Source organism: Cervus canadensis, chromosome 29 (genome assembly GCF_019320065.1).
Source record: "Cervus canadensis isolate Bull #8, Minnesota chromosome 29, ASM1932006v1, whole genome shotgun sequence".
Classification (NCBI taxonomy): domain Eukaryota; kingdom Metazoa; phylum Chordata; class Mammalia; order Artiodactyla; family Cervidae; genus Cervus; species Cervus canadensis.
In genome coordinates, this window is record NC_057414.1 from 10,471,969 (window position 1) to 10,496,721 (window position 24,753).

The window sequence follows — 24,753 nt, forward strand, 5'->3', positions numbered from 1 at the left end:
TCACCCAGTCCTAACTGCATTGCCCTTCATAAACTGCTGGTACATGAAAGGGAAAGTGTTAGTCGCTCGATAGTGTCCAACTCTTTGTGACCCTATGGACTATAACCCACCCGGCTCCTCTGTCCATGGGATTATCCAGGCAAGAGTACTGGAGTGGGTTGCCATTTCCTTCTCCAGGGGAACTTCCCACCCCAGGGATTGAACCCGGGTCTCCTGCATTGCAGACAGATTCTTTACTGTCTAAGCCACCGGGGAAGCCCTAAAGCCTTTGGTCAATCCTTGGGTGTTTTGATTTCATTCACCGTCAAGTGGTGCTTATTGGAGGTACAGTCAGCCGTTTATACCCGTGGGTTTCAGGTCTGTGGATTCAACCAACCACAGATTGAAAATATGCTGGGGGGAAAAGTCTCTAGAAAGTTCCCAGAACCAAAGTTGACTTGGCCCCACCGGTAAATGTTTACATAGCATTTACATTGTATTTACAAGTGTTTACATATCATTTATCTTGTGTTAGGTATCATAAGTAATCTAGAGATGATTTCATGTCGATGGGAGGTTATGTGTAGGTTACATGCAAATCCTATACTGTTTTATATGAGGCGCTTGAGCATCCATGGAATTTGGTACCCATGAGGGATCATGGTAGGGATCCCTAGCCTGGAATTTGGTACCCAGGAGGGATCAAATCCTCCTCCATGTACCAAGTGATGACTTGACGTTGAAAAAGGGAATTCGGGGATACAAACTGAAAATAATAAGTGAAGAAAAGGAGTAGAGGTTTTCCCTGGAAGCTTGGCAAAGATGAAGGTGGAAGAGAAGTAAGCCTGTAGTTCTGCAGCATCTTCAAGATAGGGGATCAGATAAAGGTCCCAAGTAGCAGCTCTGGCCCAAAGCTCTGGAGCCAGAGTGAAATTGTGTGACCTGGACAAAGGAGAGGGGTTTGAGAAAGACACGAAGTGCTTCATCCAAGTCACGGGATACGATTAGGACCGCAGTGTGTCCCTTGCAGGCCAAGCCGACAACGCTGAGTCCTAAAATCCACAAGGCGCCGGGCCCGGGAGAAGAGGGCCACACGCAAGAGGAAGGGCCTATCGCCACGTGCATCATTACAGCCAATTTCCTGCTCCCCTCTGAAACTCTGGAGGGTAAACTAGTAATGAACAAGGCACAGTAAATAGAAATTAAGGGCACAGTAACCATTACCGCTCATTTGAGATACATAAAATGATAGACATTTCCTATGATTACTGCCTATTTTTTGTTTTAGTGAATATAGTATGGTTTATAAGGATTCTTCTAGTTTACCTCCAAACTTGAGTCTTGCTGATTCTAACTGGTGGTGTTTGGGAGCCTGAGCCCTGAGGGAAGAGTACTCTGCACTTGGGCAGAGCCTGGTGAATGTTTCCACCCAATACAGTCACTCTGTGTAGAATAACGAGAATTTACAGTAAAGAAACAGGAAATGCAGATGAAGCTAGCAAAATTTCACACCTAGGGGAGTTTTGTCTTAATGAAGATTACCAGTAATTCCTCACCTTCTAATAGGCAATAACGTCTTCTTAGCTAGGCTCCTAGGTATATTTGGCAAATATGTATTCAGGGAATTTCTCAAACAATGACTTTGTACTTCAGATGGATGTATCCTTCGTGCATTGTCCTTTAGCTTAGTGCGTCTTTCATATAAAAAGGCAATTTGTCGTGTCTTCAGTGGGTGACTGCAGTAGTTGGTGCAGGAGAAGTACAGAGACCTCAAGAGTACTTGACGTCCTTGAGTCTATGAGGACCTGTGTTCAAATCCCAGCTCCTCCTCTCGCAGTGATCTGCTGCAAATGGCTTAAAACCTTTGGCCCTCTTGTCACTCTTCCCTAGAGTGAGATGGAATTTTCTTTTATTCATTTCACAAAGCTTTATTGTGGACAGACACCTCTTTGGGCACTGGATGTGTGGAGATGAATCAACATCGTCATAGAATTCTCGGGGCACAAAGAATCTTACATGTAGCCTAGCTCCGAGTTTTTCTCTTTCAGACAAAGGCTCAAGGAGGGGAAGTGATTTGCTAGAGGTTGCAGAGTGATAAGCAAGTGGACCAGAGCCAGACTCTTGGGTGTAAGGAGCCTTTGCCCATGTGACTCCCAGATGATATATCGCAGGGAGGATGGGGCCATTCTATAGGGCAGGACACTAAGTGATGTATTTATTTGCCCAGTGAATCAATGATAGAACTGCTGCAGAGGCCGGTGCCTTGGCCACATGCTCTGCCTGCTCCTTGCTCCCTGCTTCCATCACAGCACAGTAAGTCCTTCACGGAACACTCGGTGTCTACTCTACACCAAGCTGCCTATGCCAGGCTTGTAAAGAGGGCTGATCTGCAGTTCTGACCCTCCGGGGGTTTGGTAAGCTTGAGGAGGCCCGTGTCTACAGTGGCTGTCACACAAGGCCAGATGAGACGGGAGAGGAAAGAAAGGTTGCAGGCAGGGTGTTGTGCAGGATTCCCAGGGTATTTGAGACCCCACTTGCTTTTCTGCATGCCTGGGGGACCAGGAACCAGCCCCCTCTCCCCACTGGTGCACATTTGCTGGGGAGAAATCTGTAAGACAGGGTCAAGGACATCTTGCCACTGCACTCCCTTGAATCTCTGTTCTCTGCCTCAACAGGAAGGATCCCATCCCATCCTCCAGGAGCTGATGGCCCTGGAGAGAGGGCTTCAGGGCCCACGGACACTGCTGACTCTTCAGAACGTGCTGACATGGAGCCAGGTCAGTCCCTTGTCTGCCCTGATTTTCCGTGTCATCAACTGCAAACCTGTGGTCTTGATGAGAAATGGCGTCTTAGAATCTGAAAACAGGTTGAAGGCTTTTGCCAACTAAGCTGCCTAGGGAGTGGAGAGGTCAGGCCAGGGTGGAGGTGGCCTTCTTGGAGAGCAGATGCAGTGGCGGGATGGGTGGCTGCTGGAAGCCAAGCCAGTGCCAGCTTGGTGGGCGGACAGGGCAGGCAAGGGCCAGGCATGCAGCCGGGTGTGAGTGGGGAGCTGGCACCCAGGAAGCACGGTGCGTAACCGGGTCCACAGAGGCCGCAACAGCCTCAAGAGTCATCCTGGGCCCCCAGGCACCAAGGGCAGGGTCCAGCGTTTGGTGGTTACATTTCAAGCTGAGTTGGAGTGGACTAGGAGGCAAAATTGAGAATGAGGTAGGAGGAAGTGTGTGGGCGACTGCCGAGAGGACAGGTGGTCCACAGGCCAGGTCCAGCTGGCCAGAATGGCTTTCCCGGGGCTTTTCTGGTACTGCTGTGCAATGGCAAGACCAGAACACACCTGCGGAGGAGTAGGGAGTAGAAGGATGTTTCAAGCTAGAGAAAGAACATGGCAGAGAGAAAGGGAGCATCATAAATGGAGCCTGGGTCATCAGGAAGGCTACAGAATCGGGGGGAAAGGCCAGGACCCAGGGGATGAGCCTGAGATGGTTGGATGGTATCATCGATTCAACAGACGTGAGTTTGAGCAAACTCCAGGAGATGGTGAGGGATAGGGAAACTTGGCGTGCTGCAGTCCATGGGGTCGCAAAGAGTCAGACACGACTGAGCGACTGACCGAACAGCAACAACAAGCTGTGAACCAAGCACTTCTTCTTACCATGTGCACGATCGTGCTGGGTAGAAGCCCAAGTCTTTCTGGGCTCAGTTATGCTGCAGTAATAAATGAACTCCGGAATCTCAGTGGGTTCACACAGTGAAGGTTTATTTCTTGTTCATGCTACCTATCTAACCAAGGAGGGTGGAGGGCTCTGCCCTACCCAGTGACTCAGGGGTCAGGCTGGTGGCAGCTCTGCCATGTTTTAGGTGTAGCCCCTGGAACAAGGGGCCACCTTGATCTTCGCATTGGGGGAAGAGGTGGCTGGAAGGTTAAGCACTGGCTCTTAAATGCTTTGGCTCAAAAGTGGCACAGCCTGTGGGCCAGAACTAATCATGAGGTCTAACCTGGTTTCTAGGGCTCTGGGAAGTATAGATATTTGATGGGCGGTAACTGCCTCTACCATAGTAGATATTATGAGTTCCATTTTACAGGTAAGAAAACCGAGACTCAGAGACATTTCTTTTTTCCATTTCTTTAGTTTTTTAATCTGGTGTGCGTGTGCGTTCTGAGGTACCTCAGTTGTGTTCATCTCTTGGCGAGGCTATAGACTTGTAGCCCACCAGCCTACTCTGTCCATGGGGATTCTCTAAGCAAGAATACTGGAGTGAGTTGTCATTTCCTTCTCCAGGGGATCTTCCCAACTCAGGGATCGAACTTGCATTCCTATGTCTGCTGTATTGATAGATGGGTTCTTTATCACTAGTGCCACCTAGGAAGCCCCTTAATCTGGTGTTCCAACCAAATAACTCATATTCAGAACTAATGATATTAACACATTCTAAAGAGATTATCAGTATTTCTTTTTTTACCCGGAGACATTAATTATCTTATCTGAGGTCTCCCAGATAAAAAGCACCAGAGCCTAGATCATACATAACCTCAGATTCAATCATTTATTTACCAATTCAGCAAAAACATATTGTATATTGACAGTAGACCCAGCACCATGCTAGGCTCTGGGAATATAACAGGGAAAAAAAACAGACGTAGCCTCTGCTCTCAGCCTGGTGAATGCCTATAACTACAAGCTGGGATAAATGTTTCCCAGTGGAGACACAGTGGTTTTCTGTACATGCTAAGTCACATTAGTCATGTCCAACTCTTGTGACCCCATGGACTGTAGCCTGCCAGGCTTCTCTGTCCATGGGGTTTCCCAGCAAGAATACTGGAATGGTTAGCCATTCCCTTCTCCAGGGGATCTTCCTAACCCAGGGTTGGAACCCATGTCTCTTACATCTCCTGCATTGGCCAGTGGATTCTTTACCACTGGTACCACCTGAGAAGCCATAGTTCTCTGATGACACCTATTAAGATTTTTGCTTTTTATAGAGGGACAGGTAAAATGGGGTGACATTAATTGAGGCATTGTGCCAAGTACTTGATTGATGCATCTCATCAAACAGCCGCAACCCCAAGAGGTAGTTCTTATAATTCCATCTCGAGAGTCCCTTGGACATCAAGGAGATTCAACCAGTCCATCCTAAAGGAAATCAGTCCAGAATATTCATTGGAAGGACTGATGCTGAAACTGAAACTCCGATACTTTGGCCACCTGATGCGAAGAGCTGACTCACTGGAAAATACCCTGATGCTGGGAAAGATTGAAGGCGGGAGGAGAAGGGGATGACAGAGGATGAGATGGTTGGATGGCATCACTGACTCAATGGACGTGAGTCTAAGTAAACTCCAGGATTTGGTGATGGACAGGGAGGCCTGGCATGCTGCAGTCCATGGGGTCGCAAAGAGTCAGACACGACTGAGCAACCGAACTGAACTGAACGGAACTGAAGATGACAAAACGGAGGCTCCTTCAGCAAGGGAAGATGACTGGGCTGCAGGTGAACTCTTTCACCCCATCTAGGCTCACTTGTAAGGAGGATATGAATGCTAGAGTTAAAAATTAAATCTCATTCCTCACTGCATCTAAACCCAAGAAAGGTGGTCTCCTCTTCCTCCCATAAATCTCCCCCATCCCGGGCCTCTCTCTCACTGGTTCCCCGAGCATCCTGAAGTGTCACATGTGAATGCAGCTCTCAGCTCTGACAGAGGGGCCCCTCGGAGCCCAGAGAGGGGGTCTCTCATTCCCCTGGTGATGCCGCCGGGAGAGCTGGGCCCAGAGCAAGGCTCGCTGAACCCACGTGCATTGAGACAGAGGAGAAATTGCAGGAACTTCAGTAGCAGGATCTGAGCCTGGCAGGATGGGGTTGAGTCTCAGCCTTGGCACTGGGGGGACTCTTCTGTCTAGAATGTTCCTCCTTTTCTGTCCTGTCTCATTTCCCCCCACCCCGTCCCTCCACTCACACTTGGTGCTGCATTTGCCCTGACTCCACCACTTTTCTCCCCTCCTCAGCACCTGTGACCAGCTCCCCTGTCGCCTCCCTGGTCCGAGCCACCCTCGGACCTGGATCCTTGCAGTGGCCTCCTTGGGGGTTTCTGCTGCCACCATTCCCTCCCGGGGGAGGGAACAGATCTGATCTGATGGGTTCAGTCAGATCAGATCACTCCTCTGCCCACAGTTCACTCATGGCTCCCCAGCTCACGCAGAGGAAAGGTCACAGACCTCACCCTGACCCCCCAGGACTCACCCGAGCCAGCCCCTGTCCCCTCCTACCCCGTCTCTGTCTGTCCCTCGCTCACGCCAGTGGCCCCCGTGCTCGTCCTTGAACCATAAACACATTCCCCCCTCAAAGCATAAGGCATCGAATCCCTTTTCCAGTCTTGGAGAGAACTCTTCAGGCAGAGGGAACAGACCTCCAGGTCGCCATCCAAGTGAGCAGAGCATAGTTGGGGCTGAATCAGCAAATGCAGCAGGGGTCCCGTGGTGTGAGCAAGGTGGGCTTAGAGGAGGTGAGAAGGGAAGGCAGTCCTCACCCTCCAGGTCTTCCAGTGCCTGTCTTCCCTTTGACCGTTCCTCGGTAGCATTTATCTCCACCTGGCACTTTGTATATTACTCTTAAGTCTGTCTTCTGCTCTTCCCCCATTGGAATGTAAGCTCCATGAAGGCAGGGGGTTACTCTGTGTTGTTTCGGCGGGTTTATGATGTCTAGAACACTGCCTGGAATGCAGCAGGCACTCAGGAAATAGGCGATGGATGACTGAATGAGTAGACAAACAGCTGAACGAAAGATTCCACAGCGTGACTCGTTACACTCTTCTGTTCTCGGCATCCTGCCTTTTTGTGTGTTGTCTTCTCTTCCGGGAAGGTCCCCACTGCCTTCCTCCCCGCCCTCGCCCCCTCGTGCTCACTCACTCTGCCAGCCCAGCGGGGCCACTCCCCTGCAGCACATCACCTGGGCACTGTTCCTCCATCCCCCTGAGCCCGGGGTTTCCAGGGCAGGCTCAGATCCTCAGCTGGGGGCCCCCGGAGCCTGGCGCACAGGTAGCATCCAGGAACAGCTCATTGGGCTGAGCTGAGTTGACCAGAACGCCATCCGAGGGGCCTGTCCTCCTCTTCCTTCTTCCCTCACCCGCGGTCAGGAGGCAGGAGCCCTTGCTGCCAACTCAGTCTCCTCCTGCCTAACGCCTGCCTCAGAGATCAGGAAGACGAGGCAAATAGGACACTAATGAAATTCAGAGCGAAAACTAAATTGGGAGGTGTTGCAAACACAGTGGAGGAGGGAGATGTGATTTAAGAGGCTTGCTCTCGCTCCAGGGCGGGAGGGGAAGTGGGGGGGCATGTAGAGAGTGCTGGGCTGGAGGGACCCTCACACAGGCCCGCTTCTGACCCCTCCACATGGGGTGGCCTGTCCATCCCTTTAGCTCACGGGCCTCACTGTTCGAGCTTTAAATTAGGGGTCTTTTCTTTGCTTGACTCATTCGTTCATTCATGCCTTCCCACCACCTTGCCCAAAAAGATTTGAGTGGGCTAGCAAAATTGTAGTTGATTAATTAAGACGAAGAACATTTAATACAAAATTAAGATAGAATGTGAGGGAGGAAAAAGGGAAATGGAGACGAGAAAGTGATCAGGGCCAGTCAGAAGAGGGGTTCTTGGGAAGGGGGCGTTTGGACACCGCTGTCCTGAGGATGGCACAGGCTCTCGTGACAAGTGCGTGGGGCTGCAGCCGTGACTGCTCTTTAGGGATGGCGGAGCGCCTGCGGTCCAGGGGAAGTGAGGATGGCCGCTGTCTCAATGCCCACTAACCTGTTCTTTGTGTCTTTGGTTATAGGCATCGGCTGACTGCTGTGTGCCGGGGACCACCCCACACCCCCCACAGCACACCATTTTCTATCTCTTTGAATGTTCACAGTAGTGATCTTTTCTTACAAGGTAGTCTTTTTTTAATTAATTATTTTAGCTGGAGGATAATTACTTTAGAATCCTGTGATGGTTTTGCCACACATCAGTATGACTCAGCCATAGGTATACACGTGTCCCCTCCTTCCCCTTCTCATCCATTCAGCTTGTCACAGAGTACCAGCTTTAGGTGCCCTGCGTCATACATCAAACTTGCCTGGGTTACCTATTTTACATATGATAATGTATGTGTTTCAATGAGTGAGTGTGAGTGATAGTTGCTCAGTCATGCCTGACTCTTTGCAACCCCATGGACTGTAGCCTGCCAAGCTCCTCTGTTCATGGAATTCTCCAGGCAGGATTACTAGAGTGGGTTTCCATTCCCTTCTCTATGTTTCAATGCTCTTCTCTCAAATCATCCCACCCTCAGCTTCTCCCACCGAGTCCAAAAGTCTGTTCTTTACCTCTGTGTCTCCCTTGCTGCCCTGCATGTAGAACTGTTGGTACCATCTTTCTAGATTCCACATATATGTGTTAGTATATGGTATTTGTCATTCTCTTTCTGTCTTACTTCAGTCTGTACAACAGGTCCTAGGTTCATCCACCGAATTAGACCTGACTTGAATGTGTTCCTTTTTATAGCTGAGTAATATTGCATTGTGTATATGTATCACAACTTCCTTATCCATTCATCTGCCAATGGACATCTAGGTTGCTTCCATGTCTTAGCTATTGTAAATAGTGCTATAATGAGCATTGGGGTACATGTATCTTTTTCAATTCTGGTTTCCTCAGGGTATATGCCCAGGAGTGGAATTACCTTTTCAAGTTCATTTTAGGGATGAGGTGATTGAGGCTCAGAGATAGAGTCATCTTTTCAGCAAATAGTACTGGAACAACTAGGGATCCACACACAAAAACTTGAAGTTAGACCCCTTCCTCACACCGTATTAGCTCAACATAAATCATTCATCCAGCATCCTGGTGGGTACCACTAGGTGAGTATTGCAACGGAAGTGTGTTGAGAGGTTGAGGCCTCCTGGTAGAAGGCTTGGGATGCCATACAGGGAAGCCGAGATGTCCTGTTATCTTGTTTAAGAAATGATAAACCGAAAAAAAAAAAAAAAAAAGAAATGATAAACCACTGAAAGTTTTTGCACAAGCATTTAATTGATGGTTTAAAATTTACATGTGCAGAAGACTCTGATCACCAATAGGCAGATAAAAGTCATCCACTACTCGTTCAAAGTCACTCACAAATAAAGTAATGTCAGTGATCTAGAAGAGAAAGGGAAATGAGAAAAAGAAAGAGGAAGGAAACTAACAGCTAAGTGAGCACTCACGGTGTGCCAAGCATTCACCATATTATCTAATCATCACAGCACTTAGGGAGTACTTTCTCCATTTGACAGATTTATAAACTGAGGCATCCATCCCCACCCCCACCCCAGGATTGTTGTTGTTGTTTAGTCACTAAGTCATGTCTGACTCTCTTGTGACCCCACAGACTGTAGCCCATCGGGTACCTCTGTCCATGGGATTTCCCAGGCAAGAATACTAGAGTGGGTTGCCATTTCCTTTTCTTTCCCAACCCAGGGATTGAACCCAGGTCTCCTGCATTGGCAGGTGGATCCTTTACCACTGAGGCACCAGGGAAGTCTGTCTGCCCCCGATGCCTTACTAGTAAATGCAGAACTGGGATTCAAATCCAAGTCAGTCTGCTTCTAAAGCCCACGATTACGTTTCACACTACCCCACCTGGGCTTGGTGTTGTTCGTTTGAACTAGCCTGTTTACTGCTACAACCTGCTCTTTTTAAAGTGCATTGCTGTCTTTCAAGCACACTTTTTAGCTTTGGGAATATTGAACAAGAACCTCACGTATGGTTCTTTGTTCCAGCCTTTTGGAGTCCGCCATGGCAGCTCCCCGGCACGTAGCAGACAGTCAGCAGTCCTCACTTTTGTATCTGTTACTTTTCATAGACAACATGGCCACAGATGAGATGGTAACTATTAACTAGAGTTACTGGTGACTGAAAGATAACTGAGTGGCCAGGCCTTGTTAGAACCATCCATCCTGGTTAGCGCTGGGAACCTGGGGGTTCAGAGAACCTGGGACAGAGTAGTTACTTTGCTCAGGGTCAGAAATCATCCTAATTGGAACACGCTAATTCTCATAGGCCTGTGTGCTAAGTCGCTTCAGTTGTGTCTGACTCTGCGACCCCATGGACTATAGCCCACCAGGCTCCTCTGTCCATGGGAGTCTCCAGGCAAGAATACTGAACTGGGTTGCCACGCCCTCCTCTAGGGGCTCTTCCAACCCAGGGATCGAACCCACATCTCTTACATCTCCTGCATTGGCAGGCAGATTCTTTACCACTAGCGCCACATGGGAAGCCCGGGTTCTTGTATAAACACTGAATAAAGCAAACATGACTTATGAGGCTAAGAATGTGTTGTCACATTTGGTGCCAATTATGGCAGTGAAGCAAAGATAAATGAACATTGATTGAACTCTTTCTGTGGGTTAGTATCTGTGCTGGGCACATAGCATGTCTTATTCTCAATGTGAAAACCTATGTGTTTGGGGCTCTATGAGCTAGGGACAGTCCCATTTTCCAGCAATCAAACTGAGATGCAGAGAAGATGCTTGCTGAGGGACACCTATGTCCTAGTTCTGGGTGGAGCTGGGGTTTGAAGCTGGGTCTGTGTGCCTCATCCTCGGGGGTCCCCACGCCATCCTCCAGCTGGGGAGAAGCTGCTGAGTCTGGTCCTGGTGAGGCGCTCTGCTTCCATTTGTAAGGTACAGCAGTCCAAACAGTGCTGCCCTGGCCAACCATACCCTCAAACTGGTTTCAGGCTCTTTCTGCCCAGACCACCTGCCTATCCTCCAAGACTTCTTTTCCCTCCCTGAGTTGGCACCTTCATCTTCACTCCAGGCACCTGGGATGTCCGCCATCCTGCCATTCTACAGTCCTCTTTCCATACCTAGTGTCTGCTTAATCAGTGTCAGGACTCAGTAAACACACAGATGGTCTAAGTTGGAGGAGGAAGGATCTGGTGACCTAACATGAAATCCAAAAGGTGCCCCAGATGGAGCTCGAAACCCAGAAGTGCCCTGTTCATGCAGAAGAGGAATCCTGATGAGGGAACCATTTCTGGATCGCCTCTGCCAGTATTTTGGAAAGTGGCAACCAGGCAGCCATAGACACCAGGGGTGGAGTTCTATCCTCCCCTGTGGCCTTGCCGGAGTCATGGTTCAGAGAGCTACACAGCCACTGCTGCAATGTTCTGCCCTTCTGCACCTCCTTTAATGGAGTCCTCGTCTACCTGTCCCCCATCCCTGGGGCAGTGCTACGGTGCAATCCTGGGTGCACAGAATCATCACAGAATGACTTATAAGCTGACTCCCTGGTTCATTTCCAAATGGGAAGGTCATTGCCATTTCCCTCAGCAGGTTCAAAGACCAGATCCTCATAAAGGTAGGGGCTGCTCCCTGTGGCTTGTGGCATCTTTAGCTGCACGTCTCTGTAGCCAGTTTAGCCAAAGCAGCCAAGGTCATGGCCTGAAGGCCCTCTTCTGAAGCTGTGAACCTCTCTCACTATGCTGCCTTGACTTAACCTGCTGTGAAATGGATGCGCTTGGACATCTTCCACCAGCTGCTGCTTTGTGAAAGCTCCCTAGGTGGGAGAGAGCAGCCTGTCAACATCTCTCAGCGCAGAATCCTTTGCCTCTTTGGATTCTAACCCTGATGGAGAAGCCGATTGTGCAGCAAACGCTCCAGGGGTGAGAACAGACATTTGTTGAATACCTATTATATGTCAACCACTGCGCTAGGCATTTCACAGTCCATTTAACCCTCACAACTTCCAGTGAGGTAAGCACTGTTATTTCTGATTCACAGATGGGGCCATGGAGCCTCAGAGAGGGTCAATGGCTTGAAGTCACACAGCTGGGAAGTGGGGGAGGCTGGAAATGAATCAAGGTCATCTGCTGCCAAGCCCGACTCCTTCCCACTGGGTTGAAATTAATAAGATCGACTGCAGCAAGAGCCACCATCAGCAGCGTGCTCACTACACGCCTGACTTGTATTAGCTCATTGAATCACAGCAACAATCCAGTGAGAAGCAGGTACTATTACGGTTCAGATTTTACCCGTGAGGAAACCAAGTCACAGAGAAGTGCTTTCAGAGTGAAGCATTGTCCAAAAGTGGGTGTTCGGAACATAAGCCACAGCAATCTGTTACAGTTGGCTGCTCTGTCGTAAATACCTCTTGTCTAAAATAAGCACAAACCTTGTTCATTGTATGTACTTACTAATATTAATATCTGGTTACTGGTAATTAACTCCACGATGCCCTTGCCACCCACTGGAGTTGGAATTCTTGTTGCTCTTAACATCCTGGGCTAGGCATTTAGTTGCCCCTTGCCCTGGGAGACTTCCAATAGGTCAAAGGATCCCAGAGGTGGAATTCTGGATGTGAGGAATCAAGCAAGATAGAAGGGTATATAGTGGAAGAGAGCCAGCTGGCTCTGCAATCATATTGATGGGGTCCAAGCCTGGTTTACCAGCTCTGGATTCTAAGTTACTTAACCTCCTCTTCAGTTTCCTAATACATGAAATGGTTATAATAAGAGCCCATATCTCAGTGGACTATTGTAAGGGTTTACAATCTCATAAGATGCTTATAATCAGAGGTAACTAAAAAATCAGCTGCCCAATAACTGAACTGTTGTATTGTAGAATGTTCGTTGACAGAGTTGGACTTACGAGGTGATCTAGTTCCACCCTTTCATTTGCTGATGATGACAGTGAGGCCCAGAGACAGGCAGTGATTGGCCCAAGACACGCAGTGTTTTTGTTTTCTGATTCCAATGCCAAAGTTCTTTCTGATTTTGCAGGTGCATGGGAGTGGGTTGCCGTTTCCGACTCCAGGGGCTCTTCCCAGCCCAGGGATTGAACCCACATCTCCTGTGTCTCTTGCATTGGCAAGCAGATTCTTTACCACTGAGCCCCCGGGGAAGTCCCTCTGACACCACACATAGACTATATTTACAGCCGCCTCAGGAAGCCTATATGTTAGCCTCGCTTCTATAAGTTCTAGTTATCTTTCAACCTGTTTTATATTTTTTGAGAGCCTATTCTTTGTTTATTCTGTGACTACTCTTATATATCTCTTTAAATATTGTATACATTTCTTTTCTTTTCTGAATCTCATAATTTCATCACCCATAGGTCTGATTCTTTTGTTCATTATTTTTGCTGTCTCTTGCTCATGGTGGCTCGTTGCCTCACGTGTTCTGGGGATTTTCAAATCATGTGTTCATGGTTGTTTTGTGGGGCTCCTTGGAGGCCTGAGCTGAACCTTCATGAGTCCGGAAAGAATTTGTATTTGCTTAAGCTAGATGCCTGGAGAAATCACCAACTTGAGGTTACTTTAAATTCAATACTGAACTTGGACTTAGGGTTTTTTTCTGGGCATAAGGTAATATGTAGTCAAGCACCGGACCCACATGAGGACCACTTTGTGATTGGGAATTTTCATTTAAAAATAGCACTTGTATGCTCAGTTGTGTCAGACTTTTTGCGACCCTATGGACTGTAGCCTGCCAAGTTCCTCCGTCTGTGGGATTTTCCAGGCAAGAATGCTGGAGTGGGTTGCCATTTCCCTCTCCAGGGGAACTTCCCGACCCAGGGATCAAACTCGTATCTCTTGTGTCTCCTGCATTGGCAAGTGGTTCTTTACCACAGCACCACCTGGGAATCCTCATAAGAGACATTAAAATGTTTTCCTTTCTCTTCACTCATCCCCACAGCCAAGTTTCCTCACTGTCTCCTTTGGTGGGGGTAGGATTTTGTCTTTTTTCTGACTCACCTGTTCATTATGGCATACATGTCTCCTTTGGAAATCCTAACCCTAAATGAGGTCTCAGTCTGATTTCTACCCTTTCAAGGACTTTGACTTTGCCTCTTTCCTTGACTCTTTAAAACTAAAGTCCCCAGACCACCAAGGACAGGCAAAGACTGTCCCCCAGAACTGTCCCCCATACCCTACTTGGGAACCTCTTGAGATTTGTGCTATCTTGTGGTCATCTTGACCTCTGAAAGTCTGCCTTCTCTTTCTTGACAGGTCAGCTCTCTACACTTTTTAAAAATTGTTTGTATGTTTGTTTAATCTAGTATTTTTCCATGTCTTGCATTAGGGGAATTTCTTAGGGTGAATAAGCAGACATACTGGTGGAAATAGAAGTTGAAAGTGGTCACCTCTATCTTTCTTTTGGTGTGAACATGGGGCTTCATTGGCTAAGATTTCCCTGATTATTACGGGTTGGCAGTTTATTGTATTTTTCGTCCAGAGTCCGTGGAGTATGCCAAGAACGCTGAGGGGCAGTTTCCAGGCCACAGACCAAGTCCATCTCTCAGTGTCATTGCCATCACTCTTCTGAGATCGCACCCTGTGCTCATCTCAGCCCCACGGGCGACTTGGCCAGGAACATTACCTATCGGTTTTGTCAAATGGAAACTCTGGTTTTGTGATAAGTGCCCTGGAGGTACCGCATTCTGAAGGCAGGCCTGCATGCCACTGCTATGATCCAGTTGTCCCCAGCGTGGTCCTTGGGAAAGCTTTAGCCAAGCGCAGCAGAGGCAGCATGAGCAAACTTATGTTCACTTGCCCATCGATTCATTCACTCCCCAAACACTTACTGAGCACCTACTATATGCTGTGCCCATGTTAGACCTTGGCATGCAGAGATGGAGAAGCCACAATCCTTCCTCTTCTGGACAAGGACGTTTACATGGACAGTGACCATTTTCTGACCATTGCTTTGGCAGAATGAAACTGGAGGTGGAAGGGGACTAACCCAGCTTCCAATAGGGATGTCTAGGCAGGCTTCTCATAGGAAGTGACAAGTGAGTCTAAAGTATGAGAACCGATAGCAAATCTAAAAACGAAAAGACCATGACTCACCAGTTCCTTGAAAGAAAACACAAACACTCCCTCCACTTGAGAACTGATGGTCCAGCTGATTTTCCTTTCCTGGTCTTGGTTTCTGGGTAGATACCGCTTTCGTCCACCTTGGGGCCACCTTTGAGAACCACTGGTGTAATTTACACATCTTCAGCAGGAACACTGTCATCCCCGAGAGGGCAAGATTGGTACTTGGGGGTGAAAAAAATCTTAGTTATTATAGTGACTGTGATCCTCTGAGGAGCCCAGTTCATAAGCAGAAATACACTATGTGTTCAGTATTAACATTTCACAGGAGGTAGAGGAGTTTGTGGGGGAGAGGAGAGTCTGTAAAGTCTCCTTAGAAATGGGTTTGGGGGGGCGTGCAGAGTGATGTTGGGAAGGCTTGTAATGAATAAAAACTGAGAACCACTGGTGTAACTGGATGAGCACTGGAGTCAGATATGCCTGCTCAAAGCCGCCTCCCTCACAGCCTGTGTGTGGGTGTGACTGGGCTCATTCGCTGAGTCATGTCCAGCTCTTTGCAGCCCTGTAGACTGTAGCCCTCCAGGCTCCTCTGTCCATGGGATTTTCCAGGTAAGAATATTGGAGTGGGCTGCCATTTTCCTTCTCCAGGGGATCTTCCCAGCCCAGGGATTGAACCCTCGTCACCTGTACTGGCAGATGGATTCTTTACAGTTGAAACGATTGGGAAGCCCCACGACATGTATAATCTTGGGCAAAGGTATACCTCTCTCTGTGCCGCAGTTTCCTTCTCTCCTAAATGGGAAAGAATGCCTCCCACCACAAGGCTGTTCTAAGGATTCAGTGAATCCTATGTGTAAATTTCCTGGCACGTAACAGGTGCTCAATAAATGTTATTAGGCATGAATTCCCTACTCCCATCCAGGCTGACACACATGTTCAAGAGAGGGCCCAGAGGTACAGAGACTTGTTGCAAGTGTTGTTTTAACTGCAGATCATGAGCAGCATGTGTAGGAGAATTCCCCTCTGAGACCACGTGAATGTGCGATGTCCTGGGAGCTCTTGGAATGATCCAAGAGAGAGATCGGGTGATCCATGTGAGTTATTAAAGACAACATTTCCTGGTTCTTCTCTGAGACACAATTAATATTCATCCTGCTTGGAGCAATTGGTATCAGGGAAGTTCAGACATCCAGGTGCAGTTAAACCTTTTGAGTGACTATTTTTTTAAGGGAGAGAGTTTGGGATTTTCCCAGGGGTCCCTAGTTAATTGGGGATTCCTGGCCTTTGTACCACCAGTTAGGGAAGAAACTATTGATCCAGGAGGACCAGCCAAGTGGGGTATGAGTGGAAGGCAGTAATACATGGAAGGGAGGCAGGATTGCAGGAGGAGTCAGGAGAGGAGGCTTGGGTGGCTCTTCTTTGTTGCTCTGAGACGCCACGCTTCCCTCCATCAGCATCCTCCTCAGTGTCCCATGAGGGCCTGCAGAGATTAGTTACCTGCATAAGGCCTGGCACAGAACAGGCCCTCATCACAAACATGTTGAATGAGTCATTAACTTTCTCCCCTTCCCCTAACAATTATAACTAGCATCATTATTAAGTAATGTGTTGGTTTACTGCTTTATCTCACTTAATCCTCATAGCAACTCAATTGCTGTTTCCACCACCGTCATCATCCCCTTTTATAGATGAGAAAACTGAGGCTGGGAGAAGTTAGAATGTTGCTCCAGATGCCAAGGTTGCAGAGCCAGGGCCAGCGGCAGCTCACCCCAACTTGACCTCCAACCCTGGGCTCACGTCCACTCTACTGTCTTCTGCATCTTCCTGAGGGCGAGGTCGGAGGCTGGTGCAATTCTGAATCCCAGTGTCCGGCACAGGAAAGGGAGAGAGCCCTCTTTGGCAGCAGTGGGCTGGCTGCCCTCCTCCTGCCATCCCCCGGGGCCCTCTGCAGCCCCGATTCCTGTCTAGGCCTACCCAAGTTGGGTGTGACTGGAGCACAGTGGCCTCCGCATCACTGACGCATAGACCAGACCTGCAAGCAGGAAATGCAGCGCTGCTCCAGGGAGCCAGGCAGAGGCGCCTTCTTTCTGACACCTGCTCTGTTTCCCCACAAGGCCTGTCTTCTGCAGTGATGAACAGTGTCTGAGCAGGTTCACTGTCTCTGCTCAGAACATGTCAGGGCTCGGACCGAGCAAATCCAGGCATGGTCTGGGGGAATTCTCTGCAGCTCCCCCGCTTCCTCCAGCCCCAACGGACACCTCCCCCACCCCATCTTTCTCCTCCTTGCCACCAAATGAAACACACACGTGCACAAGAAAGACAGGGAATCGGGAGACCCTGAAGATAAACTAGGACATGAAGTAATGAAATCGTCTCTCTCTCTGTAAAGAATGTTGGGGCTGACCGGTATTTGCCTGTATGTTCTCTGATTCATCTACACAACAGTTGTGGCAGGGGTAGGGGCCTACTGTTGCCGTCTCAGCCGGGGAGGGGTGGGCATGCTCTGCCCTGGGCACTGTGGGTCCTCCAGGAGCATCACAGGCCTGGAGGACATGTGACATCTTCTCACCCAACCTCCTCCCGACCGAGACCGCTGGAGCAGGGACCATTCAGCCACTCACTCGGGTGGTAAATGGCAGCACCCAGGCTTGGACCTGGAACCCACTGACCGCAAAGGCAGAGCCCTTCCCCTCTGTTGTGGGGGGGATGTCTCAGAGATGGGGGAGAGGCCCTGGACAGCCACTGGCCCAGAGCAGTGGGTAAAATAGGGTGGCCTTCAAGGAGGACTGCAGAAGGAAATGACTAACCACTCCAGTATTCTTGCCTGGGAAATCCTACGGATAGAGGAGCCTGGCGGGCTATATTCCACGGGGTCGCAAAGAGTCGGACACAACTGAGCGACTCAGCAGCAACAAAGAGGATAGCATCCAGGTTTGGCGAAATTCTGGCCAAAAGACTTCCTTGTGTTTATGGCTTGTCTTGGAGGCTGTGGGGCGAGTTCTGGTCCAGCCATGCCCAGCGGTGGCCTAGGGTGGGGAGATGAGCAGAAGTGGGTGGCGTGTAGTTTAGTGGGTCTGGAACACTCTGGAGAGAGATACTTCTTGTGCTGGTTTAGCAACCTCACCAGGTGCCTGCAATTATAGAAGAGGTGTTGCCTTATTCTCTAAAACAAGTGTAATATTAGCACGCTGAAAGTTTTAACTTGCAAAATAGCAAAGGAAAGCAATGAAGCCGAGGCGCTGAGCGTGCAGGGGTGGTGGGGAAGGAGCTCAGGGCTGCCTCCAGGATAGCAGCCCCGAAACAGAGGTCTGCTGTGACCCTTTCTGCTTAGGGATTATCTGTAGCTCCCCTTGGCCTCCAGAGGAGGCCCAGACTTCTCACTGTATCATAGATGACCTGGGTGTATCCCTTTTCTCAGAAGAGTGATCATCAACAGCAAGGAGCTCAGGCTCTGGGTTCAGATCCTGACTCTCCTCCTCCCAAGCTGAGTCACCAGGAGTAGGTTTCTTAACTACCCCATGCTTCTATAAAGTCACGTGTAAAATCGACATGACAGTGAATTGTGGTGGTGGGTGTTAGGATCAAGTGAGGTGTTACACATAAAGCTGTGGGCACGGAGCGTGGTCCATAGCATTTTCAGCCAGTGTGAGTTGTGATATTGTTATTATTAGCAGCAGTGCTTGTAGCTGTAATTGTAGGGCCTTGCAGCCCCTGGGCCTTTGCACATGCTCTTCCTTTGGCGTGAGGCGCCCTTGGATGTTTTTGCACCTGTCAGAACCTTCCTCCCGCCTGGAAGATAAGCTCTGTGGTAGCCCTCTTTGACTGGGGCTGCAGTCTTGCTCCCGACTCGCTCCCATGGTGGGTCATCACAGAGCCCTGCTGGCTTTTCAGCGCATTGGTTGTAGTTCCCTGAGCCGCACAGGACATTTGTAGGTGTCCCAGAAGGGGCCTCCTGAGGGCAGGGTGTCTGCGCACCGGGCAGCCCCCTTGGGGGTGTTGGTTGCACGCGTCTGTCATTACCCCACACTCTGCCCAGGGGTAAGTGGCTCATAATTGGTGTTTGTGGAGATTTAGGCAAAGCAGGTTACAGCCACCTGTGCCGGCAGTAGGCAGCACACAGGAAGCCGGGCCCACACCTGTCTCCCTGCAGCTGGCGGTAACAGATAGGATCGGGGCCTCATTATCCACCCACGGGAAAGAAAACCCCCAACAGTGTTGACCTCAGGTTGAAAGAAAGTTCCCAGCGTTTTCTGTTTCCTTCCAACTGGCTCCCTTGACTCCAGCACTGTTCCGGCAGCCACTTTGCTGCACTTCTGGAGTTTTCTTAAGGATCTCAGGAGATGCCAGACTTCATCCTGCCTCCCTGAGCGCTACCCCCATTTCTTCTGCTGTCTCTGCAATTTTCCCATTTGGGGGCAGACTACTCACACACCTACAGGCTGGAGAAGGACCTCTGTGACCAGAGGCGGGATTCTCAGACACTTGCCCCAGAGGCTGAAGGTCTTGGACGGGATTCCTGGAACCCATGCGAGGCTTGGGACTTTGATGCTGGTGGGTGCCTGGCTCCTGCTTCCTAAACACCAGACCCGCCTTGGCCTCAGTTGTCACCCAGAGTCTTGCACTTGAGGCCACCCTCTCTGGTGCACAAAACTGGACAGGCAGTATCTCTTCTGCCTTCCCTTCCTTCTGTCCTCCCTTCCTCCCTCCCTCCCTTCCTTCCAAATACAAATCTCCTTTGCATCAAAAAATAGAATCAGTAGTACAGTAAAACCTCAAATACCTACCACCCAGTTGAAGGACTAAAACCTTATAGATACTGTAATGGTCAAATACTGGAATGAGTCCAGATGGCCTTCACAAAGTGAATGGTGAAACAAGTTGTGGAAAGGAGTGAACCATTGATACCTGCAACAACTTGGATGGGTCTCTGGGGAATTGTGCTGTGCCAAAAAATTAAAGCCAATCCCATATTATTATATATGTATGATTCCACAGATAGAACATTTTGGAATGACTGAAATTTAGAAGGAGAGGTCAGGTTGGTGGTTGCCAGGGTTTAACATCTTGACTGTGATGGTAGATACTGAAACTTAGGAGATAAAACTGGGTAGAACTTGACAGGTGCATAGAGGAATACAAGTGACACTGGGGAAATCTGAATAAGATTGGTGGATTGTATCAATATCAGTCTGCTGGTTGTGATAGTATATTATGCTTTTGCAGAATGTTACCAGTGTGGAAACTGGGCATATACATACAGAGTCTCTGTACTGTTCTTACAACTGCCCATAAATCTACCATTATTTCAATAAAAGATTTCACTTAAAAAAAATAAAAGATACTGCAAGTCTGTTCTGAAAAGAAATATTATAGATATAATTGAAGACCCTAGGGTGCTCCCCAATCGTATTACTCTGTTTCCTGAGAAGCAACCAATATCCAGAATTTCATATTGAACATTCCAACACCTGTTTGTAGACTTTGACTATGTTGGTACCTATGCATAAATAATGTAGTATTGTTTGGTATGTTTTAAACTCTGTATATATTGTATTTTGTTGGAGTTTACCTGTTGTATATAATCCTTTGTGTGACTATAACAGAGTTTATTTACTCTTTCTCTTATTGATGGACTTGATTATCTCCAGTCTTACGGTGTCAATTGGGCAACCATGGACCTTGTTCACATTCCCTTGTGCAAGAGTTTATCCACATGATACCCTAGGAGCACTTGGGATGTCCAGGTCAGAGGGCATGTCCATCCCTAGTTCTGTTTGAATAGCTGGGTCATAGGGCATGTGTATCTTTAGTTCCACTAAACACTACCAGAATTATTTTCAAATTATACCTATTTATTCTCCCTTAGACAATATATCAGAATATCTAGGGCTCTGCATCTTTGCCAGTGTCAGAATTTTTAAATTTTGCCAACCCACTGGATGTGAAATAGTATCCTCCTGTTTAAAATCCCTTGGCTTCTTCTCCCATGAATCATGATTGTCTGTGCCCACATCCTATCTCCTCTACCCAGACTAGGAGCTCCTAGTCAAAATTTCCCAGATATATGCTGACTCATAATAGGGGCTTAAGATTTGTTGAATGAGTGAAAAAATAATTCTAGATACTCTTACTTGTTAGGATCATGACTTTCTTTTTCTTTCTTTTTAAATATTTAATCATGGGCTTTAAAAAAAAAAAAGCAACATCTTTGTTAAGATGTAATTCAACCCATTTAAAGTATATGATTCAATAATTTTTAGTATATTCACAGGGTTCTGCAGCCATCACCATAATCAGTTTTAGAATATTTTTATCACTCCTCCTCCAAAATACCCCCATCTATTACTGGTATTAGAAATCTGGTCACTCCAGATTTCTCCCTAACCCTCCAGCCCTAGACAACCATTAATCTACTTCCTGTCCTTCTGAATTTTCCTATTCTAAACATTTCATGTAAATGTAATCATACATTATGTACTCTTTTGTAATAGGCTTCTTGCACTTAGCATAATGGTTTCAAGGCTGCAGAATGTGTAGTATTGAATTGGTCAAAAAGTTCATTCAGGTTTCCCTTAATGAACTTTTTGGCCAACCCAACACTTCATTTCTTAGTTATTGCTAAGTGAATTCCATTGAATGGATATACCACATTTTATTTATCAACTCATCAGTTGACAGACATCTGGGTTCCTTTCACTTTTTTACTGTTATGATTAATGCTGCTATGAACATTCATATACAGATTTTTTTGTGGATGCACATTTCCTTTTCTCTTAGGAATATATTAATACCTAGGTGAGTAATTAGAGGAGCACATAGCAAATCTATTTAACCCTTTGAAGAACTGCCAGACTGTTTTCAAGTGCCTGTAGCATTTTGTGTTCCCATCAGCAATGTATGAGAGTCCTGATTGCCCCGCACCCTCGCCGACACTTATTGTTATCTGTCATTTTGATTCTATCTCAGTCATGGGCTGTTGCATCAAGTAACCTGGGTTAGAATCCCAGTTTTGCTGTTTATTAACTATGAGGTCATCATTAATTTTCACCTATATTTTCTTCCTCTGTAAAATGGGATTAATAATACCCACTTTTCAGGACAGTTGAAAGGATGGATTATTAATAAAACAATAGGCTTGTTTTAGCACAGTCAGGGATGCAGCCAGCTCTCTTATCATTATGAGCCTCCTCTAGTCCCCTGTCTGCCTGGAATTCTCCTAAACTCACTCAGAACCTCCGTGAGCACCTCTTCTCCACTGGCTGGGAGCTAAGCTAAGCTGTGAGTGAGCTTAGCCCAGAGAGCTGCCTATCTCTAATGCACAGAGCAGATGCCAGAAGAATTCCACTGTAACAGTGATTCCCCAAGCCTCCAGGGGCCATCACTGTGTGCCGTGCCACCCTGGTTGGGTCTCACGAGCAGCTCCCCACTCCAGACAGGCTAGAAGGGCAGAGAACCTTAGCAGGCCCCAGTTTAAGAAACCTCAAACTGGGTCTGAACCACTTGAGTTTAGTTAAATAGATTTTCCTCCTTTTCTTTGGCAGAAACCCCACTTTTCATTCCATTATTTTTGCAACAATCACAAACATTATCTGCACTCCCAGGCAATGTATAAGAAAAAAAAATGATTGCTTGCTGATTGCTACTGTTGTTCATTTTGGTGATGTCTCCACGGATGGAAGGACACAGCTGTATGCCAGAGCAGTAGAGAAGAGCAGAGCTCAGGAATGCCAGGGCGTGGGGAGGGAAGAGAGGGCCACAGTTCCTCGCAGTGGGGGAGTCCTGGTCCGGGCAATTAGGGCAGCATCGCTACACAGGACCAGGTATCCATTCTTGGCAGTGACACAGCCAGGATGCGTGCATGCTTAGTCGCTGATTTGTGTCCGTCTCTGTGCGACCTCATGGACTGGAGCCCGCCAGGCTCCTCTGTCCACGGGATTTCCCAAGCAAGAATACAGGAGTAGGTTGCCATGCCCTCCTGCAGGGCATCTTCCCAGCCCAGGGATCGAACCCACATCTCCCGTATCTCCTGCATTCCAGGCAAATTCTCTACCCTCTGAGCCATCGGGGACATAGCCAGGAAGCAGAGGCTTATTAACTCCATCCTAATCCACTTGCCCAGTCCTCCCCACCTCACTCAGTGAACCAGAAACCTGGGCACTCTCTTGATTCTAACACCTCTTTGGTCCTGCACATCTAATCTCTCCATTGCATCTACTTCTCTCCATCATCTCATTCCTGCATCACTGCAGCATTCTCCTCACTGTCTTCCTGCCTCTCTACCTCTAGATATGCCCCTCCCAATGGGTGATGCATTCTCCAACCCACTGTGATCTTCCCGTAAAACAAATAAGATTAGGTTGCTTTCCACCTTAAACACCCATGAAGGCTTTCTTTTGCCTTGAGGATAAAGTCAAACTTAAGCCACTTGCCCATCTCTTCTCCATGCTTCTACAGCTTACCGTGATCTCCACGAATGCATTAGCTATAACAGGGGTTCATTTACCTGTCTTCCCCATCCACCCGTGGGCTCTCTAAGAGCAGAAATCCTGCTTTATTCGTGTCAGTATCCTGACATCTAACAGAACTTCTGACTTAAGGTAGGCATGCCCCAAATGTTTGCTTCCTCTTGTGTTTGAACAGTCTTTACAATTTCTGGGACTCTTTTGCCTTATTTGTTTCTCTGTTTGACCACTCTGAGCTGCAGACAGTAGCTGTTGTTCCCATTGTACAGATAGGAAACCTGAGGCTCAGAGGTGAGAAGTGATGATCTGATGATAAGTTCTGCAGATGGCAGAACTGTATTGGCACACAGATCCTCCAAATGAGCCAGCACTAGAATGCCATGAAGAAGGCCAGACAGGTTACTATTGCTGGTGGTTCTCAAAGTGTGGTCCCTTGACCACCAGCATCAGTATTGCTATTAGGAATTCAAATTTGGAGCCCCAGGCACAAGATGAAAGAATAGCAAGTGGCCAAGCCCAAACTTGCCAGCTGTCTTCCCGCCAAGATAGTGTTTTCTGTGTTGTCTGATGTCCTACCTCTAGAGCTACTCACATCCTTCAGCCCTAGTTGTGGGCTCTGCTGTACCGGTTGGAAGGAAAGCTGCTTTCTACTTGCCCTCTGCAGTATGGCCTTTTCCCATAAAGTCAGAAAGCAATGTGGGGCATAGTAGTGCTCGACCTTTGAACATACTTCCTACCAGGAGTGATTAAACCTGGTCTGACAAATGTCTCTCTGAAGTGACTCTGAGCGTTGAGGCCGCCAGAGTATGAGTCCCTTGTAATGCCCCGATTGAAGTGTCTCCAAGGCAAGATAATCCTGCAACGTGAACAGAAACTACATTGACAGGCACAAAATTCAGAGACTGTGCTTGTGCCTAGAGCGACAGCTTTGTCCTCTCGTGCACTGCCTTGACTTTGAAACATCTGTCAAGAATGATCAGCCTGGAATTGAAAGGCATCCATGTGCCAGCTGAGCAAGAGAGAGGTGGGATGCACACAGAAGTTTTCCCCGGTGGTTTTGCTGGGTGCTCACATCCCTTAAGCACACCAAGCATGGCCGCGTGATGACGAGGAATAAGCCTAGAAGGCCTGGCCTGCATCCTCAGTGTGTGGCCTTGGATGACCTTTGCCCTCTCTGGGCCAGATCTGCTAAGGTGCTAAATCTCCAAGGCCATCTTTGGCACTATGGCATGTCTGGGGGACACTAGCTGCAGTGGGTGGCTTTCTCCCAACTTCACAGATGAGCAATCAGCTGATACTAAAGAACTCAAGTCAACCCCAGCTGTTTCCGCTGAAATTGTGCAGCTGTGACCTCTGAAAGACAAGAGGGCAGCGCAGGGGGGGAGGTCAGTGTCCTCCTGGATCTCCATCTCTCACTCTGAAGGTCATCTTGTCCTTTCCAGTCTGCCTGTCCATTCCTCAGTGTCCCCAGCTCACTGGTTCTCAGGTTT

The 24,753-nt window shown here is 48.1% G+C and overlaps 1 protein-coding gene across 9 annotated transcripts in view; it reads left to right on the plus strand.

Moving 5' to 3' along the window:
- TENM4 (teneurin transmembrane protein 4) overlaps positions 1-24,753 on the plus strand; it is an 816,614-nt gene that overhangs the window by 253,688 nt on the left and 538,173 nt on the right. For 7 of the 9 annotated variants that reach the window (XM_043452828.1, XM_043452823.1, XM_043452819.1 and 4 more), the window contains one exon: positions 2,655-2,756. The exons of the other annotated variants lie outside the window; for them this stretch is intronic. In XM_043452828.1, coding sequence (XP_043308763.1) covers positions 2,747-2,756 — 10 coding nt within the window. In that variant the 5' untranslated portion in view covers positions 2,655-2,746. The remainder of the gene's footprint in view (positions 1-2,654; positions 2,757-24,753) is intronic. 9 annotated transcript variants of the gene reach the window in all.